Raw genomic sequence first — 21,163 nt, 5'->3', positions numbered from 1 at the left:
TGGTGCTAAGGTGTCGGCGGTGTTGGATAACCAAAGGGTGAGGTTGGAGGCGGCTTCGTTGGCGTTAGAAGAGAGGGCTGGGGAGGTTTGAAGGAGCGATGTGGAGATCTGTTCTGTGGTGATTTTGTTCCAGTTTCTTTGTAGAGTTGGTTGGAGGTGGATGATGGGTTTCGGCTTGTTGTAGGTGAAGTGAACGCAGCTGTGGTCAGTCCAGAGGAGATCTGTAGTGTGGCTGAAGGAGACATGGTTGCTGGAGGTGAGGATGGGGTCGAGAGTGTGACCTGCGATGTGGGTGGGGGAAGTGACCAGTTGTTTAAGTCCGAGGTTGGCGAGGTTGTCTAAGAGGGTGGCGGTGTTGCGGTCGTTGATCTTTTCAAGGTGGAAGTTGAGGTCTCCCAGAAGGATGTAGTCTTTGGAGGGGAGCGCGTGTGGGGTGATGAAGTCCGTGATGTCTTCACTGAATTTTGCGCGTGGCCCTGGTGGTCTGTAGAGGAGGGTGCCTCTGAGTGTGGTCTTGGGGTCGATGTGGATCTGGAAGTGAAGGTGTTCGGAGTTGGCGAGGTTGGCATCAGAGCTGGTTGAGATGCGGATTGTTTTCTTATGGACGATAGCGATTCCGCCTCCTGTATGGTCGGTGCGGTCCTTGCGTGTGATCTTATAGTCATCAGGGATAGCGATGGCGATGTCAGGGGCGGAGGAAGCGTTCATCCAAGTTTCCGTTAGGAAGGCGACGTCAGGAGAGATGGTGTCTAGTAGGTTCCAAAGGTCAATGGCGTGCCTGTGGACCGAGCGGGTGTTGAGAAGGATGCATTCTAGGTGGTTGGGGTGGGGAATCTGTGGTGTGGTCGTAGCGGAGATGTTGTCGGTGCCGATGAATTTGCAGGAGAAGCAGGAGAACGGTCCATGGGTGCGTCCAGGAGCGGCTTGGACGCAGTTGGGGGCGCGACCGGGGTTAAGGGCTAGGAGGGTGGCGGCATCGTAGGTAACGCGGGGGGGCTGGGCAGCGCGAGGTGCAGGGGGTCTGGCGCTGGGCGCGGTCCAGGCGCGGATGGGCGTAGACGGGCTTACCTTTGGCGCACCTTCGGCGTGTCCGAAGCGCGTGGACGCTGCGCGTGGAGGCATTGGCCATAAATGGAGGGTGGAGGGGGCGGAGCGTGGGAGGGTCAGCAGCTGGGAGGCGGTGGCGGGAGGAGGGGCGGCAACAACAACAACAACACAAAATGGAGGGTCAAAGGCGAGAGCCTTACACGCACTAGCAGCTGAATATAATTTAAATGCAAAGTAACTGCCTCAGCGACGTCGCGTTAATAATTAAATAAAAGCGACAGTGCGGCGCTGATTAAATAAGTCAAATACACAGAGCAGCACAATTAATTAAATAATTAAGTAAATCCCAACAGTGCAGCGCTATGAAGCGATCGTGCAGCGCTATAAAATGAAAGGTTATCTGAGTCAATGCAGCGCTAGTATCTCGAGGTAGGATGTCAAACGATACCAGGCTGGAGCGTGGGGGAGCAACCGGGCTGAAGGAGGGTCCAGGCGGTCACAGTGATCTCGGGAGCAAGGAAGGATTCTAATCGTGGGTGGGAGGGTCAGCAGCTGGGAGGCGGTGGCGGGAGGAGGGGCGGCAACAACAACAACAACACAAAATGGAGGGTCAAAGGCGAGAGCCTTACACGCACTAGCAGCTGAATATAATTTAAATGCAAAGTAACTGCCTCAGCGACGTCGCGTTAATAATTAAATAAAAGCGACAGTGCGGCGCTGATTAAATAAGTCAAATACACAGAGCAGCACAATTAATTAAATAATTAAGTAAATCCCAACAGTGCAGCGCTATGAAGCGATCGTGCAGCGCTATAAAATGAAAGGTTATCTGAGTCTGGGACACACTGGGACACACCCAAGCCTGGTAATGCAGCGTGACGTCAGTGCCATTGAAGCAATCCATGATGTCGACAGAATCCAGGTCACACTTCAGGATCTGTTTGGAAGCATCAAAACCATTACTGACCCGATTGATGACAGGCAATCTTTAAATATGATACAGAAGACTAACATGCAGTCATGTTTGGCCTCTCCCAGGGGGTGTGGGCATAGTAGCCTAGAAGGCTGTATGGAGAAAGAGACTGCCAGAGGCAAAGACTATTCGGTCCACAGAGTACACACGTTTTGATTCTGGGGGGGCCATGGAAAGATGTTTAGGTTCACTCTTGAAGAGGAGAGGAAGTTATGGGCCTCTGAGCAGCCAAAACCCTTAGAAGGTATTTAATTTATTGAAGTGTATTTGGAGAGCAGTAATATACACTTGCAAACAGGCTCTTGGCACGATCGTGAGAGTACAACCACAAACACCTTGATGCATGAGAATAAGAGAGACTAGGATGTTCCTGAGTCTCGAATGGTCGGTGTTAGGATAACGGCAGCAGAGCCCATTGTTGAAAGGTTCAAGTATCTTGGACATGAAAAGCTCCACATCTCCATCGCTTGTATTTTCACTTTGGAACTTAAAATAGACATTTAAAGCTGGAGCTTGGATTGCATCACGTTTAAGACATTCATTTCTGAGCAAAACATTTAGGGCCTTGACCGTAAAAGCTTCTCTGCCTGATCGAAGAGGTTCTGAAAAGGATCTAAAGGGAGCTTGTGTAGGTTTTTAGGTGCGTGGATTATTCCCATTTATTCAGTATTAGTGAACTACTAGCATCCTCTGAAGGCAGCAGCTTGGTAGAAAGGAGGCCTCGATAAACTGCATTCCCAAAGTTAATGCGTAACTCAACAAGCACAACGGTTATAGTAACACGATGTGGGAATTATACAAAAAATTTAAACTATGATGGAGTCCGCAATGATGGCAGAACAGGATCTAGCCATGGCTGTTTTATTTTTTATCAAAGGCATAGTTGGAGTCAAGTAGAATTCTGATGTTTCTGACCATCCGGGCTGTGTCTGCCGAGAGGCCAGTACCTAACATCCCTATCAGTAATTCGCTTCTGGATAACCAAGATCTAACATCCTTAAAAGCTTCTTTCCATCCAAGTGTGATTAGATCACAAGGCCTGCGATAACATGTTTTGGTCTCTATTCTCTAGATCCTGACTGACTGACTGACTGCCTGAATATTTATTAAGGGCACTATTGCTGAGGTGTCTTGGCTCTGAGGTTAGTGTAGTCTGTGTACTTCCGGGTCTAAAGTATAGAGAAAAGCCGTGTTTTTATCAGTTTTCGGAAGAGGATCCTACTGGATTGTAGTCTCAAATGAGTTCCACAATTTGGCCGCTTGGGCAGAGAATCCTTTTCCTCCCCATCTTGCTCTTCTGATCTTGGGGACATGGACCAGTCCAGTATTGGCTGCTCTGAGGCAACGTGATGGCATGTAACGGGGGAATAGAAGTTGGATGTCATCTGCAATTCCTCCGTAGAGGGATTTATGGACTAAGCAGAGAGCCGTAAATTCTATTCTCCGTCTGACAGGAAGCCAGTGGAGATGTTTTATAATTTTGGATGTCGGATGATGTCTGGGAAAATCGAGCAATACTCTAGCAGCCGCATTTTGTAGTGATTGGAGTTTGGAAAGCTGTCCTACCCCTAAGTATAGTGCATTACAGTAATCTATCCTCGACAGGACTAAGGCTGCGATTACCGTTTTCCTTAGTGAGACGGCAATAAATGGAAGGATCTAACGTAGGACTTGCAGCGTGTGGAAGCAAGCAGAAGACACCTGGTTGACTTGGGAGGCAAGTATCAGGTCCTTGTCTACCAGAAAGCCCAATTCCTGGCCTTAGGGACAGGGACAGGACATGTTCCGGCTTCTGACGGCCACTACAGTTGGCACCAAACCGATGGTTTCTGGCCGAACTCTATGACCTCAGTTTTTCCTTTGTTTAATTTCAAGAAATTCGAGTTCATCCATGTCACTAGGGCCGTTATGCAATTCTGAAACCGTTCAGCCATTAGGTCCACGCTGTGTTTGACTGACACCACTAATTGGGAGTCATCCACGTACGACACTAGCGCGAACCCATGGCTTTTTATCAATCTCGCCAGAGGAGCCACATATATGTTAAACATGGTGGGAGACAAAGCAGAGCCCTGTGGTACTCCACATGGAAGAGTGAACTTTCCCGATTGAAGTCCATTCCACTGTATTGTTTGTTCCCTGGATGTCAGATAGGATGCTAGCAGGGCTAGGTCCTTATCCTGAATACCAACCTCTTCCTGGAGATTTAAGAGTATCTGTGGCATTGCAACAGCATCAAACTTTATAAATTCTTTCTTTCATTGAGACTCAAAAAGATTTTTAGGGGGGAGAGGTACTGAGGGACATAGATTTGCACTTTGACACTGAGATCCCACGATTCCCAGCGTACACGATCTTAGGCCTACCTAACAAATTGACCTTCCCACTCAAATCCATCCGGGGGAAGCAAATGAGGCTGGCCATGGGAGCAGCGACACACCACATCCTTTCACTGTGAGGCAGCACACGCAAACCCTCCCACACGGGATGGCTCCACAAAATCTGGTTCGTAATGGGCATGGAGCGCATACAGGCCTCTCTCACGCAGACCACGGACACATTCCGAGAGATATGGGCGCCTTTGATTGCACTACTCTCCACTGAATTTCACGAATTGACATGCCCCAAATACCTTCGAGTTCTCAGACTGGTTGATGAATTTCGCGAACCTGCTACTGCACAGGGGCGGAAGAAGAACAAGCGGAAACCTAGATGATCCCACTACTTAGACATTGGCAGAACACACCCGGGGGAGAAGGGGGGGGACAAGTTGGGTATCATGGTTGTTGAGCTGGGAGGGGACCTGGGTGGGGGGGGGGGGGCGGGGAGAGGGGTTAGTTGGGGTATTGGGTTACTTGAAAATGGCTTTCACTGCACACATGGACACACGGCCCGAGGCCAGTTGCCCCTGGGGCCCTCTTCCGGGGGCCTTGGGTGGAGTTCGCAAGAAACGGTGAATTGCTTATGCCCTATCACTGTACTGTATTATGCTGTTGCCAATAAAAACATATTTGATAAAAAAAAAAGATTTTTAGGAAGACTATACAATTTTTTTTGCCTCCCTGAGAGACCTGCTCCGTACGTAGGAGCTTCTGCAATTTCATACCCCTTTCGGCGGGTATGGGGAAGTATTTTTTAATCTTTCTCACTTTTGCGCTATTCCTTAGGAGAAAATGACATATTAAATCTACTAGGTTTTTTGTATGCTGGATCTGGGAATAAGGCGATTGGACTGTGCCTGCACACCGCGAGAGGGGAGTTAGTTATCTTCTGAGATAATGTGGTTAGCATCTACTGTGGACCTCACCTCTCCATCCCCACTTCCCTCTGATCCACATACAAGTTGTCTAGACTGGCTTCCACCATTGGCACTGTTGGGGAGTCTGGTAATTTCCTGCCCAAAGGACATTTGGCTCCAACCTTTGCTGCTCATGACAGATTCTGTGCAGCACAGTGATCCAGTAGATCCAGGGTCTTTGGCCCTCCACGCTCGATCACTCCTGTTCACTGCCTGTGTTTTGCTTGTGAAACGGAAACCAGTTGGTTGCCATCTTGTTTCTGGGCAGACTGGTGTGGTGATTTCGGATGTGCGGTCTCACAGAGCGCAGCACGCTAGTGGAAATGGCTTAAGGTACACTGGCTTCAAAGGTTTTGGAGTATGCTGTACGGGGCCCGTGTGTGGTAGTGGTAAACTGGCTTTTTATTGCACTATTTCTGTACGATGCATGCGCACGACTCGGTTTACTCGAACCGCTGATTTGAGCTCAGTTCTATTTCAACTCCACAGCATACACCCAAGTCATATGGCTCACAGTATCCATCCAGGTCTTATGCTTCTCATTTTGTAACAATATCACACTAGTCGCTGTTCGACTGCATCCTAGTTGTTTAATTGTATCAAAAATAGGGGATCATCTGGAAATGCTTACAATTAAGCAATTCCGATGGGTATGCATGCATAGAACAAATCTGGGTTATCAAGCTGAATAAAGCCAGTGATCTACAGTAAAAATCTACCAGCTTGAGAATAGCAATAGAACACAAACAGTACGCTAGATTAGTCTTAGTTAAAAACAGACACAAAACGGTGCTTCAGTGACGGTAAATACCTCATGCGACATCTTGGAATCACGTGTCTGGCCAATAGTAGCTTACCGATGATGAATGCGGATGGCTACAACCCCAGGGCTTGTTATTTACTATCTGGGACCTTTCTTCTGGTTGGCTACTTTCCTCCTGCTTTCCTGAGTGGATGCCTCTATATACCAGAGGCTGCAGCTCGCAGGATCTTTGTTCATTTTCAGTCGCTCTCTTGGTTTTCCCCTGCTTTGGTTTTCCTCTTAGTGCTTCCCTGTGGTGTGGGTGTCTCGTGGATCAGTGGTCTTTGGGGTCACGTCTGTGTGGCCTAACCTTCTTTGCTCCTTATGCATGGCTCTTCATGAGCACTGCCAATGGGTTGCCCACGTTTGGCATCTCGATCAATGCACCTCTTCCTAATTGCTGTGTCCTGATGGGTGAGGAATTCTTACTGGGAGGAGACAGGGGCACTAAAAAAGATTTTGTCGAGCTGGGGAGACAAGTTGCTGTTCTGTGGTGATCCTCCGCTGTGATCTTGTGGTGATCGACAGCGACCAGCGAGTGGAAGCTAGACTGGGTTGAAGTCAAGTAATCAAAGCACTACACCCGCCTAATTCTTAAATGCCATTGATGCAGCTCCCGACCCAAGAGTGTCTCTCTTTCTTATTACTTGGAAACAGTTTTAAAATGGAGCCTCAGTGGTACTTGCAGAACGGCAAAAGGAAAACTAAGACACTTGGTTAAAAAAAAAAGGGGACAAGTAACTAAGGGTTTGCTGTATGCAGGTACTGGTCATAGTCACAAAAAGTGATTGGCAATTCCTTTCTTTTTCAACAGTATCTTATTTTGAAAACCAATCTATGAACTATAAGGTTGGTTCGCAAGATTCAGATTCAGTCTTGGCTACCGAACGAGCATTGTGACTTACTCTGATTAGCCAGAGTCAAGGGGATGCAAGAGTCAGCACACCACCATCTATGGGACTGCTTTTGAAAAATATTGTTTTTTTTTTGGTTTTAATTGTTCAAAAGTTTCAGTGGGAGCTGGCAGTGGTCCCCTTGCCCACTACCTACTCCCCCTGAAACTTGTGCATTCACATTTACAAAGGGGAAGGGGTTCAAAGTGGACTTCTTCCATTTTGTGCACACATTCCCGCCTCGGATTTGGAGTGCCACTTTTCAAAGGTTTACAGCTGGACTTCCAGTCAGAAGCCATTGATCCATCTGGCACTGAATTGTAATTTAGAAAGGACGCCCAGAATACACCTCTAGCAAATTGAGATTCAGTACACAGTCAGAATACAGTCGCAATGCCGTTTTAGGATTCGGTAAAACCTTACCACCTCTTAAAATAGGTTTTGTACTCTTTTGCGGACACAAACTCTAAATTGGAGCCTTTGCGATGGTAAAAAGGTTTAGTACATCTGGTCCAAAACTCTAAATCTGTTATACTTTGCAGATGGCTTTGGGAATAAGTTAAAAAAGCACCCTCAAACTCTGAAACCAATGCCTGTGAATGATGCGACAGGATGGGTCCATGTGGGGGCTGAGGGGCTTCTGTGCAAAGAACCAATGGGACTGAATGTGAACTAGAGGGAAGCTCTGGAGCCGGGAGACCAGGGCATGAACCTCAGCTTTAGCATCTGATTGTGAGCAGTGTTGGCAAATAACAAGCTCCACATGGCCGAATTTTCAAGGACTGAAAACTAGAGGGATTGAGTTCATGGTGTGCACGTCAAGCAACTACATTCACTCACTCATTCATTCACTGGGCACAGCACAATACCAAGCACATTTTCAAAAGACTACGGTGAAAGAAGCAATGAATCTCGTGTACCTGGTGTTTGTTATGGTCGTTCCAGTACTGGACAGCTGGGCAGCGAGTCTTTTCTCAGCAGCAAGAGCCCTCTAAGACAAAAGAAACTGTCAGCAAGGATCAGAGATGTGTCAGCAGAGTATGTGGAGGCGAGGATGTGACAGCAGAGTATGTGGAGGCGAGGATGTGACAGCAGAGTATGTGGAGGCGAGGATGCGACAGTAGAGTATGTGGAGGCGAGGATGCGACAGCAGAGTATGTGAAGGCGAGGATGCGACAGCAGAGTATGTGAAGGCGAGGATGTGACAGCAGAGTATGTGGAGGCGAGGATGTGACAGCAGAGTATGTGGAGGCGAGGATGCGACAGCAGAGTATGTGGAGGCGAGGATGCAACAGCAGAGTATGTGAAGGCGAGGATGTGACAGCAGAGTATGTGAAGGCGAGGATGTGACAGCAGAGTATGTGGAGGCGAGGATGTGACAGCAGAGTATGTGGAGGCGAGGATGTGACAGCAGAGTATGTGGAGGCGAGGATGTGACAGCAGAGTATGCGGAGGCAAGGATGCGACAGCAGAGCATGCGGAGGCGAGGATGCGACAGCAGAGCATGCGGAGGCGAGGATGCGACAGCAGAGCATGTGGAGGTGAGGATGGGACAGCAGAGTATGTGGAGACGAGGATGTGTCAGCAGAGTATGTGAAGGCGAGGATGTGACAGCAGAGTATGTGAAGGCGAGGATGTGACAGCAGAGTATGTGGAGGCGAGGATGTGACAGCAGAGTATGTGGAGGCGAGGATGTGAAAATAGAGTATGCGGAGGCGAGGATGTGACAGCAGAGTATGCGGAGGCGAGGATGTGACAGCAGAGTATGCGAGGATGTGACAGCAGAGTATGCGGAGGCGAGGATGTGACAGCAGAGTATGCGGAGGCGAGGATGCGACAGCAGAGTATGTGGAGGCGAGGATGCGACAGCAGAGCATGTGGAGGCGAGGATGTGACAGCAGAGCATGTGGAGGCGAGGATGTGACAGGTGGAGGCGAGGATGTGACAGCAGAGTATGTGGAGGTGAGGATGTGACAGCAGAGTATGTGGAGGCAAGGATGTGACTGCAGAGTATGTGGAGGTAAGGATGTGTCTGCAGAGTATGTAGAGGGGAGGAAATGTCAGCAGAGTATGTGCAGGCTAAGATGTGACAGCAGAGTATGTGGAGGTGTGGAGGCGAGGATGTGTTAGCAGAGTATGTGGAGGCGAGGATGTGTTGTAGCAGAGTATGTGGAGGCGAGGATGTGACAGCAGAGTATGTGGAGGCGAGGATGTGACAGCAGAGTATGTGGAGGCGAGAATGTGACAGCAGAGTATGTGAAGGCGAGGATGTGACAGCAGAGTATGTGGAGGCGTGGATGTGACAGCAGAGTATGTGGAGGCGAGGATGTGAAAATAGAGTATGCGGAGGCGAGGATGTGACAGCAGAGTATGCGGAGGCGAGGATGTGACAGCAGAGTATGTGGAGGTGAGGATGTGACAGCAGAGCATGTGGAGGCGAGGATGTGACAGGAGAGTATGTGGAGGCGGGGATGTGACAGCAGAGTATGTGAAGGCGAGGATGTGACAGCAGAGTATGTGAAGGCGAGGATGTGACAGCAGAGTATGTGGAGGTGAGGATGTCAAAGCAGAGTATATGAAGGCGAGGATGTGACAGCAGAGTATGTGGGGGAGAGGATGTGACAGCAGAGTATGTTGAGGAGAGGATGCTACAGCAGAGCATGTGGAGGCGAGGATGCGACAGTAGAGCATGTGGAGGCGAGGATGTGACAGCAGAGTATGTGAAGGCGAGGATGTGACAGCAGAGTATGTGGAGGCGAGGATGTGACAGCAGAGTATGTGGGGGAGAGGATGTGACAGCAGAGTATGTGGAGGGGAGGATGCGACATCAGAGCATGTGGAGGCGAGGATGTGACAGCAGAGTATGTGGAGGCGAGGATGTGACAGCAGAGTATGTGGAGGCGAGGATGTGACAGCAGAGCATGTGGAGGCGAGGACGTGACAGCAGAGTATGTGGAGGGAAGGATGTGTCAGCAGAGTATGTGGAGGCGAGGATGTGACTGCAGAGTATGTGGAGGCAAGGATGTGTCAGCAGAGTATGTAGAGGCGAGGAAATGTCAGCAGAGTATGTGGAGGCGAAGATGTGACAGCAGAGTATGTGGAGGTGTGGAGGCGAGGATGTGTCAGCAGAGTATGTGGAGGCGAGGATGTGTTGTAGCAGAGTATGTGGAGGCGAGGATGTGACAGCAGAGTATGTGGAGGCGAGGATGTGACAGCAGAGTATTTGGAGGCGAGGATGTGACAGCAGAGTATGTGAAGGCGAGGATGTGACAGCAGAGTATGTGGGGGCGAGGATGTGACAGCAGAGTATGTGGAGGCGAGGATGAGACAGCAGAGCGTGTGGATGCAAGGATGTGACAGCAGAGCATGTGGAGGCGAGGATGTGACAGCAGAGCATGTGGAGGCGAGGATGAGACAGCAGAGCATGTGAAGGCGAGGATGTGACAGCAGAGTATGTGGAGGCGAGGATGTGACAGGAGAGTATGTGGAGGTGAGGATGTGACAGCAGAGCATGTGGAGGTGAGGATGTGAGTGACAGGAGAGTATGTGGAGGCGAGGATGTGACAGCAGAGCATGTGGAGGCGAGGATGTGTCAGCAGAGTATGTGGAGGCGAGGATGTGTCAGCAGAGCATGTGGAGGCGAGGATGTGTCAGCAGAGCATGTGGAGGCGAGGATGTGACAGCAGAGTATGTGGAGGCGAGGATGTGACAGCAGAGTATGTGGAGGCGAGGATGTGACAGCAGAGTATGTGAAGGCGAGGATGTGACAGCAGAGTATGTGGAGGTGTGGATGTGACAGCAGAGTATGCGGAGGCGAGGATGTGACAGCAGAGTATGCGGAGGCGAGGATGTGACAGCAGAGTATGCGGAGGCGAGGATGTGACAGCAGAGTATGTGAAGGCAAAGATGTGACAGCAGAGTATGTGGAGGCGAGGATGCGACAGCAGAGCATGTGGAGGCGAGGATGTGACAGCAGAGTATGTGGAGGCGAGGATGTGACAGTAGAGTATGTGAAGGCGTGGATGTGACAGCAGAGTATGTGGAGGCGAGGATGTGACAGCAGAGTATGTGGAGGCGAGGATGCAACAGCAGAGTATGTGAAGGCGAGGATGTGACAGCAGAGTATGTGAAGGCGAGGATGTGACAGCAGAGTATGTGGAGGCGAGGATGTGACAGCAGAGTATGTGGAGGCGAGGATGTGACAGCAGAGTATGTGGAGGCGAGGATGTGACAGCAGAGTATGCGGAGGCAAGGATGCGACAGCAGAGCATGCGGAGGCGAGGATGCGACAGCAGAGCATGCGGAGGCGAGGATGCGACAGCAGAGCATGTGGAGGTGAGGATGGGACAGCAGAGTATGTGGAGACGAGGATGTGTCAGCAGAGTATGTGAAGGCGAGGATGTGACAGCAGAGTATGTGAAGGCGAGGATGTGACAGCAGAGTATGTGGAGGCGAGGATGTGACAGCAGAGTATGTGGAGGCGAGGATGTGAAAATAGAGTATGCGGAGGCGAGGATGTGACAGCAGAGTATGCGGAGGCGAGGATGTGACAGCAGAGTATGCGAGGATGTGACAGCAGAGTATGCGGAGGCGAGGATGTGACAGCAGAGTATGCGGAGGCGAGGATGCGACAGCAGAGTATGTGGAGGCGAGGATGCGACAGCAGAGCATGTGGAGGCGAGGATGTGACAGCAGAGCATGTGGAGGCGAGGATGTGACAGGTGGAGGCGAGGATGTGACAGCAGAGTATGTGGAGGTGAGGATGTGACAGCAGAGTATGTGGAGGCAAGGATGTGACTGCAGAGTATGTGGAGGTAAGGATGTGTCTGCAGAGTATGTAGAGGGGAGGAAATGTCAGCAGAGTATGTGCAGGCTAAGATGTGACAGCAGAGTATGTGGAGGTGTGGAGGCGAGGATGTGTTAGCAGAGTATGTGGAGGCGAGGATGTGTTGTAGCAGAGTATGTGGAGGCGAGGATGTGACAGCAGAGTATGTGGAGGCGAGGATGTGACAGCAGAGTATGTGGAGGCGAGAATGTGACAGCAGAGTATGTGAAGGCGAGGATGTGACAGCAGAGTATGTGGAGGCGTGGATGTGACAGCAGAGTATGTGGAGGCGAGGATGTGAAAATAGAGTATGCGGAGGCGAGGATGTGACAGCAGAGTATGCGGAGGCGAGGATGTGACAGCAGAGTATGTGGAGGTGAGGATGTGACAGCAGAGCATGTGGAGGCGAGGATGTGACAGGAGAGTATGTGGAGGCGGGGATGTGACAGCAGAGTATGTGAAGGCGAGGATGTGACAGCAGAGTATGTGAAGGCGAGGATGTGACAGCAGAGTATGTGGAGGTGAGGATGTCAAAGCAGAGTATATGAAGGCGAGGATGTGACAGCAGAGTATGTGGGGGAGAGGATGTGACAGCAGAGTATGTTGAGGAGAGGATGCTACAGCAGAGCATGTGGAGGCGAGGATGCGACAGTAGAGCATGTGGAGGCGAGGATGTGACAGCAGAGTATGTGAAGGCGAGGATGTGACAGCAGAGTATGTGGAGGCGAGGATGTGACAGCAGAGTATGTGGGGGAGAGGATGTGACAGCAGAGTATGTGGAGGGGAGGATGCGACATCAGAGCATGTGGAGGCGAGGATGTGACAGCAGAGTATGTGGAGGCGAGGATGTGACAGCAGAGTATGTGGAGGCGAGGATGTGACAGCAGAGCATGTGGAGGCGAGGACGTGACAGCAGAGTATGTGGAGGGAAGGATGTGTCAGCAGAGTATGTGGAGGCGAGGATGTGACTGCAGAGTATGTGGAGGCAAGGATGTGTCAGCAGAGTATGTAGAGGCGAGGAAATGTCAGCAGAGTATGTGGAGGCGAAGATGTGACAGCAGAGTATGTGGAGGTGTGGAGGCGAGGATGTGTCAGCAGAGTATGTGGAGGCGAGGATGTGTTGTAGCAGAGTATGTGGAGGCGAGGATGTGACAGCAGAGTATGTGGAGGCGAGGATGTGACAGCAGAGTATTTGGAGGCGAGGATGTGACAGCAGAGTATGTGAAGGCGAGGATGTGACAGCAGAGTATGTGGGGGCGAGGATGTGACAGCAGAGTATGTGGAGGCGAGGATGAGACAGCAGAGCGTGTGGATGCAAGGATGTGACAGCAGAGCATGTGGAGGCGAGGATGTGACAGCAGAGCATGTGGAGGCGAGGATGAGACAGCAGAGCATGTGAAGGCGAGGATGTGACAGCAGAGTATGTGGAGGCGAGGATGTGACAGGAGAGTATGTGGAGGTGAGGATGTGACAGCAGAGCATGTGGAGGTGAGGATGTGAGTGACAGGAGAGTATGTGGAGGCGAGGATGTGACAGCAGAGCATGTGGAGGCGAGGATGTGTCAGCAGAGTATGTGGAGGCGAGGATGTGTCAGCAGAGCATGTGGAGGCGAGGATGTGTCAGCAGAGCATGTGGAGGCGAGGATGTGACAGCAGAGTATGTGGAGGCGAGGATGTGACAGCAGAGTATGTGGAGGCGAGGATGTGACAGCAGAGTATGTGAAGGCGAGGATGTGACAGCAGAGTATGTGGAGGTGTGGATGTGACAGCAGAGTATGCGGAGGCGAGGATGTGACAGCAGAGTATGCGGAGGCGAGGATGTGACAGCAGAGTATGCGGAGGCGAGGATGTGACAGCAGAGTATGTGAAGGCAAAGATGTGACAGCAGAGTATGTGGAGGCGAGGATGCGACAGCAGAGCATGCGGAGGCGAGGATGCGACAGCAGAGTATGTGGAGGCGAGGATGTGACAGCAGAGTATGTGGAGGCGAGGATGTGACAGTAGAGTATGTGAAGGCGTGGATGTGACAGCAGAGTATGTGGAGGCGAGGATGTGACAGCAGAGTATGTGGAGGCGAGGATGCAACAGCAGAGTATGTGAAGGCGAGGATGTGACAGCAGAGTATGTGAAGGCGAGGATGTGACAGCAGAGTATGTGAAGGCGAGGATGTGACAGCAGAGTATGTGGAGGTGAGGATGTGACAGCAGAGTATGTGGAGGCGAGGATGTGACAGCAGAGTATGTGGAGGCGAGGATGTGAAAATAGAGTATGCGGAGGCGAGGATGTGACAGCAGAGTATGCGGAGGCGAGGATGCGACAGCAGAGTATGTGGAGGCGAGGATGCGACAGCAGAGTATGTGGAGGCGAGGATGCGACATCAGAGCATGTGGAGGCGAGGATGTGACAGCAGAGCATGTGGAGGCGAGGATGTGACAGCAGAGCATGTGGAGGCGAGGATGTGACAGCAGAGCATGTGGAGGCGAGGATGTGACAGCAGAGTATGTGGAGGTGAGGATGTGACAGCAGAGTATGTGGAGGCGAGGATGTGACTGCAGAGTATGTGGAGGTAAGGATGTGTCTGCAGAGTATGTAGAGGCGAGGAAATGTCAGCAGAGTATGTGCAGGCTAAGATGTGTGTCTGCAGAGTATGTAGAGGCGAGGAAATGTCAGCAGAGTATGTGCAGGCTAAGATGTGACAGCAGAATATGTGGAGGTGTGGAGGCGAGGATGTGTTAGCAGAGTATGTGGAGGCGAGGATGTGTTGTAGCAGAGTATGTGGAGGCGAGGATGTGACAGCAGAGTATGTGGAGGCGAGGATGTGACAGCAGAGTATGTGGAGGCGAGGATGTGACAGCAGAGTATGTGGAGGCGAGAATGTGACAGCAGAGTATGTGGAGGCGAGGATGTGACAGGTGGAGGCGAGGATGTGACAGCAGAGTATGCGGAGGCGAGGATGTGACAGCAGAGTATGCGGAGGCGAGGATGTGACAGCAGAGTATGCGGAGGCGAGGATGCGACAGCAGAGTATGTGGAGGCGAGGATGCGACAGCAGAGCATGTGGAGGCGAGGATGTGAAAATAGAGTTGTTGGACTTGGCCCGCAGGGCAGGTTCACCCCTAAACTTTTTGCCTTATGTGTGACCCTGTGTCAGTGATTTTTGGGTCTCTGCGCACTTTTCCCTGGGTCCCAGAGTGAAAGTGCGTGCGTGTAGTATGGCTGGCCTGCCCTCCCATAGGAATGCATGGGGAATGTGTGTGTCCCTGGTAGTTCCTGATGCGTGGGGAGTGCAGGCTCGAGTTTAGTATGTGTAAACTCGTGAGAGTGAATGCTGCGAGATGGTATATGCGGCATGTATGTGTCTAGAAGAGAAGTGCTACTTCTGGACATTGATGTGCGTGTGCTGTGAGGGTGCTGGAGAGTGATTGGCTGGAGCTGGCTGGCATGCCAGGCTCCAGGAAGTCTGGATGGGTCTGCCCGGTGGTGAGTGGGAGATTAGCATGAGTGATGTGTGGGAGGAGTGTACCTGTGTCCTGGATGGGCTGGGTTTTCCCCACACAATGCTGGCTCCGCCCCCCTGTGGTGTGTCTAACGACCCTAGCCTCCCCAGTGAATGAAATGGGTGGTTGGGCCATTAAGAGTGCTCCAGAGCCAGCTGAAACTGGTTTTCCCCCCACCCTGCACCTTGAAACAAAGGATTTGTTACTATAAGAAGGGGCTGTGTCCCCTTAGAAAATGTTCTGCTTTTGGATCCTGCCAGAGGGAGCTGTTGCTGCTGCTGGGGCCAGGAGGACCGCCACTTGGGGTGTCTCCCTGCCTGGAGACCCAGTGTGCTGGCTCTGGCCCAGCCTTGCCCCCCCTGCCTGCCTCCAGCCCTTGCTGGAGCCTTGTCCCGTCCTCCAGTGCTGGGGAGCACTGAGGACTCCTTGCCTGCAGCTCTGAGAGCGCTGCTCTCTGCCCTTCAGCGCTGGGGAGCGCTGAAATCGCCTGCCTAGCGCTTGAAAGCGCTTGATTTTGGCCATAGCGCTGTGAGCGCTGTATTCTGTCCTGGAGGCGCTTGGAAGCGCCTGCCCTTCGTTACTAGCGCTGCTAGCGCTGGGTGTGCACAGCCGGTGCCCACCCGGCATCTGACTGCCCCGTGTGGCGAGTTAGCGGCGCGGGTGCCACCCCGCTCATTGCCGCTTTGTGTTGCCCGTTTTTGTTGATCCACGAGGGAGCCCACTCCTCGGATCACATGGGAGCCCGCCTGCCTGCCTAAGAAGCGAGCCGCCGCGCTGCCCGCGGCGACCCGGAAGTGATTGGGAGTCCGTCCAATCACCGAGCGGCCCGGGAGAAGCCGACCGGAAGTCCCGCCTCCGTTGCCGAGCCGGGAAGAGAGAAGCTACCGGCCGGATCCCCGAGGCTCCCCGAGGGGAGAGGAGAGCCCCGGGACCAGCGGGAGAGACCCGCCTCCGCTGGAGACCAGCCGGTGAGTGTGGCCGTTCTGGAGGGAGGGGCGCCGGGACACATTGTCGGTGTCCGCCCCCCCCTGCCGCCCTCGGCAGCGCGACCTCGCGCCCACGTGTTTGGAGCCTGAGAGAGGCTCTGGGGGCATTTTCTGTTGGCAAGCCTTGCGAGGCTCGATTGCCGGCACCGCGTCCCGAGCCTAAGAGAGGCTCCAACCAGTGGGAGCGTTCCCGTTGAGCCACGAGGTGCCCCGGGGGCACCAGTAGCGTTAGAGCCCAGCGAGGCTCTTGGCCAGCATTATTGCTTTGGGTCCCCAGAGCGAGGGACCCCCCAGCCCAGCGAGGCTGTACCTTTCTGTTGCTGGAGCCCTGAGAGGCTCAGCAGCCCCCCTTGCTGGTGAGAGAGCCTAAGAGAGGCTCACCAGTGCCACAGTGGTGGTTCTTTGAGCCCAGAGAGGCTCCAACTTTGCGCTAACTTTCCCTGCTCCAGTTGCCCAGCACTTTGTGGGCAACTGCCACGTTTAGGCCCTGACATTGGGACACCGGGACAGTCACAGGTGGTGACTGGTGAGTTTGGGGAAATTGGTATTTGTTCTGCACCTCTGAATGTATTGATTATGCGTCATGTGCCTTTACACCTCTGAATGTTACGGCATCATGTGTTTTGCTTACACCTCTGAATGGGTAGATTATTCATCATGTGTTCTCTTTGTCCTTTTACACCTCTGAATGTTACGACATCATGTGTGTTGCTTTTGCACCCCTACAGGTAGTGTGACGTGTAGGTGGTTGTTTTCTCCCTAGTACAGGTGGTGCTAGTGAGGCCCTGTTACCAGTAATTACTGGTTGTATGCTATTACTGAAAGTATTGCTTTATTACTGAAAGTATTGCTTTATTACTGAAGGTATTGCTGAAGTGCTATTACTGAAAGTATTGCTTTATTACTGAAGGTATTGCTAAAGTGCTATTACTGAAAGTATTGCTTTATTACTGAAAGTATTGCTGCTAAAAGTGTTGATACCCTTGACAGTGGTTCAAGTGGCCCTGTCCTGTACAAATATCCCTTGTAAATTCCGCCCGTGCCTGTTGGCACAGTGTAACAAGATGTGTGTTTTATCTGATGTTTATTTATTATAATACAAAGGCTATTTTTATATAACCTTGTGTGGAGTTTTCCTTTGTGGTGGGCCTTTAGTTGTTGTTGCTGGGGTGCGTGCGCAAATACTTAACCTACATCGCCTCCAAGTTTAGCCTTGCTGCTCGCGCCACGTTACCTAGAGGGTGAGTAGGGGTTATCTTGGCGTGTAACTCCCTTGCCCTGACTTGGGTGTGGTGGTCTCTGACTGACTTTGGCGAAAGCCCTGGCCAGCCGGGGAACCCATTTCCAACAAGAGTATGCGGAGGCGAGGATGTGACAGCAGAGTATGCGGAGGCGAGGATGTGACAGCAGAGTATGCGGAGGCGAGGATGCGACAGCAGAGTATGTGGAGGCGAGGATGCGACAGCAGAGCATGTGGAGGCAAGGATGTGACAGCAGAGCATGTGGAGGCGAGGATGTGACAGGTGGAGGCGAGGATGTGACAGCAGAGTATGTGGAGGTGAGGATGTGACAGCAGAGTATGTGGAGGCGAGGATGTGAAAATAGAGTATGCGGAGGCGAGGATGTGACAGCAGAGTATGCGGAGGCGAGGATGTGACAGCAGAGTATGCGGAGGCGAGGATGCGACAGCAGAGTATGTGGAGGCGAGGATGCGACAGCAGAGCATGTGGAGGCAAGGATGTGACAGCAGAGCATGTGGAGGCGAGGATGTGACAGGTGGAGGCGAGGATGTGACAGCAGAGTATGTGGAGGTGAGGATGTGACAGCAGAGTATGTGGAGGCGAGGATGTGACTGCAGAGTATGTGGAGGTAAGGATGTGTCTGCAGAGTATGTAGAGGGGAGGAAATGTCAGCAGAGTATGTGCAGGCTAAGATGTGACAGCAGAGTATGTGGAGGTGTGGAGGCGAGGATGTGTTAGCAGAGTATGTGGAGGCGAGGATGTGTTGTAGCAGAGTATGTGGAGGCGAGGATGTGACAGCAGAGTATGTGGAGGCGAGGATGTGACAGCAGAGTATGTGGAGGCGAGAATGTGACAGCAGAGTATGTGAAGGCGAGGATGTGACAGCAGAGTATGTGGAGGTGTGGATGTGACAGCAGAGTATGTGGAGGCGAGGATGTGAAAATAGAGTATGCGGAGGCGAGGATGTGACAGCAGAGTATGCGGAGGCGAGGATGTGACAGCAGAGTATGCGGAGGCGAGGATGTGACAGCAGAGTATGTGGAGGTGAGGATGTGACAGCAGAGCATGTGGAGGCGAGGATGTGACAGGAGAGTATGTGGAGGCGGGGATGTGACAGCAGAGTATGTGAAGGCGAGGATGTGACAGCAGAGTATGTGAAGGCGAGGATGTGACAGCAGAGTATGTGGAGGTGAGGATGTCAAAGCAGAGTATATGAAGGCGAGGCTGTGACAGCAGAGTATGTGGGGGAGAGGATGTGACAGCAGAGTATGTTGAGGAGAGGATGTGTCAGCAGAGTATGTGGAGGCGAGGATGTGTTGTAGCAGAGTATGTGGAGGCGAGGATGTGACAGCAGAGTATGTGGAGGCGAGGATGTGACAGCAGAGTATTTGGAGGCGAGGATGTGACAGCAGAGTATGTGAAGGCGAGGATGTGACAGCAGAGTATGTGGGGGCGAGGATGTGACAGCAGAGTATGTGGAGGCGAGGATGAGACAGCAGAGCATGTGGATGCGAGGATGTGACAGCAGAGCATGTGGAGGCGAGGATGTGACAGCAGAGCATGTGGAGGCGAGGATGAGACAGCAGAGCATGTGAAGGCGAGGATGTGACAGCAGAGTATGTGGAGGCGAGGATGTGACAGGAGAGTATGTGGAGGTGAGGATGTGACAGCAGAGCATGTGGAGGTGAGGATGTGAGTGACAGGAGAGTATGTGGAGGCGAGGATGTGACAGCAGAGCATGTGGAGGCGAGGATGTGTCAGCAGAGTATGTGGAGGCGAGGATGTGTCAGCAGAGCATGTGGAGGCGAGGATGTGTCAGCAGAGCATGTGGAGGCGAGGATGTGACAGCAGAGTATGTGGAGGCGAGGATGTGACAGCAGAGCATGTGGAGGCGAGGACGTGACAGCAGAGTATGTGGAGGGAAGGATGTGTCAGCAGAGTATGTGGAGGCGAGGATGTGACTGCAGAGTATGTGGAGGCAAGGATGTGTCAGCAGAGTATGTAGAGGCGAGGAAATGTCAGCAGAGTATGTGGAGGCGAAGATGTGACAGCAGAGTATGTGGAGGTGTGGAGGCGAGGATGTGTCAGCAGAGTATGTGGAGGCGAGGATGTGTTGTAGCAGAGTATGTGGAGGCGAGGATGTGACAGCAGAGTATGTGGAGGCGAGGATGTGACAGCAGAGTATTTGGAGGCGAGGATGTGACAGCAGAGTATGTGAAGGCGAGGATGTGACAGCAGAGTATGTGGGGGCGAGGATGTGACAGCAGAGTATGTGGAGGCGAGGATGTGACAGCAGAGCATGTGGAGGCGAGGATGTGACAGCAGAGCATGTGGATGCGAGGATGTGACAGCAGAGCATGTGGAGGCGAGGATGTGACAGCAGAGCATGTGGAGGCGAGGATGAGACAGCAGAGCATGTGAAGGCGAGGATGTGACAGCAGAGTATGTGGAGGCGAGGATGTGACAGGAGAGTATGTGGAGGTGAGGATGTGACAGCAGAGCATGTGGAGGTGAGGATGTGAGTGACAGGAGAGTATGTGGAGGCGAGGATGTGACAGCAGAGCATGTGGAGGCGAGGATGTGTCAGCAGAGTATGTGGAGGCGAGGATGTGTCAGCAGAGCATGTGGAGGCGAGGATGTGTCAGCAGAGCATGTGGAGGCGAGGATGTGACAGCAGAGTATGTGGAGGCGAGGATGTGACAGCAGAGTATGTGGAGGCGAGGATGTGACAGCAGAGTATGTGGAGGCGAGGATGTGACAGCAGAGTATGTGAAGGCGAGGATGTGACAGCAGAGTATGTGGAGGTGTGGATGTGACAGCAGAGTATGTGGGGGCGAGGATGTGACAGCAGAGTATGTGGAGGCGAGGATGAGACAGCAGAGCATGTGGATGCGAGGATGTGACAGCAGAGCATGTGGAGGCGAGGATGTGACAGCAGAGCATGTGGAGGCGAGGATGAGACAGCAGAGCATGTGAAGGCGAGGATGTGACAGCAGAGTATGTGGAGGCGAGGATGTGACAGGAGAGTATGTGGAGGTGAGGATGTGACAGCAGAGCATGTGGAGGTGAGGATGTGAGTGACAGGAGAGTATGTGGAGGCGAGGATGTGACAGCAGAGCATGTGGAGGCGAGGATGTGTCAGCAGAGTATGTGGAGGCGAGGATGTGTCAGCAGAGCATGTGGAGGCGAGGATGTGTCAGCAGAGCATGTGGAGGCGAGGATGTGACAGCAGAGTATGTGGAGGCGAGGATGTGACAGCAGAGTATGTGGAGGCGAGGATGTGACAGCAGAGTATGTGGAGGCGAGGATGTGACAGCAAAGTATGTGAAGGCGAGGATGTGACAGCAGAGTATGTGGAGGTGTGGATGTGACAGCAGAGTATGCGGAGGCGAGAATGTGACAGCAGAGTATGCGGAGGCGAGGATGTGACAGCAGAGTATGCGGAGGCGAGGATGTGACAGCAGAGTATGTGAAGGCGAAGATGTGACAGCAGAGTATGTGGAGGCGAGGATGCGACAGCAGAGCATGCGGAGGCGAGGATGCAACAGCAGAGTATGCGGAGGCGAGGATGTGACAGCAGAGTATGTGGAGGCGAGGATGTG

The 21,163-nt window shown here is 52.3% G+C and overlaps 1 protein-coding gene across 3 annotated transcripts in view; it reads right to left on the bottom strand.

Moving 5' to 3' along the window:
• Positions 1 to 21,163, bottom strand: part of ANKZF1 (ankyrin repeat and zinc finger peptidyl tRNA hydrolase 1) — a 145,058-nt gene that overhangs the window by 7,197 nt on the left and 116,698 nt on the right. For 2 of the 3 annotated variants that reach the window (XM_078679153.1, XM_078679152.1), the window contains exon 15: positions 7,934 to 8,004. The exons of the other annotated variant lie outside the window; for it this stretch is intronic. In XM_078679153.1, coding sequence (XP_078535279.1) covers positions 7,934 to 8,004 — 71 coding nt within the window. The remainder of the gene's footprint in view (positions 1 to 7,933; positions 8,005 to 21,163) is intronic. 3 annotated transcript variants of the gene reach the window in all.

The sequence above is a fragment of the Lissotriton helveticus genome, chromosome 3_1 (assembly GCF_964261635.1).
Source record: "Lissotriton helveticus chromosome 3_1, aLisHel1.1, whole genome shotgun sequence".
Lineage (NCBI taxonomy): Eukaryota > Metazoa > Chordata > Amphibia > Caudata > Salamandridae > Lissotriton > Lissotriton helveticus.
The sequence above is the reverse complement of the archived record's forward strand: the minus strand, read 5'-3'. Positions and strand labels throughout refer to the sequence as shown.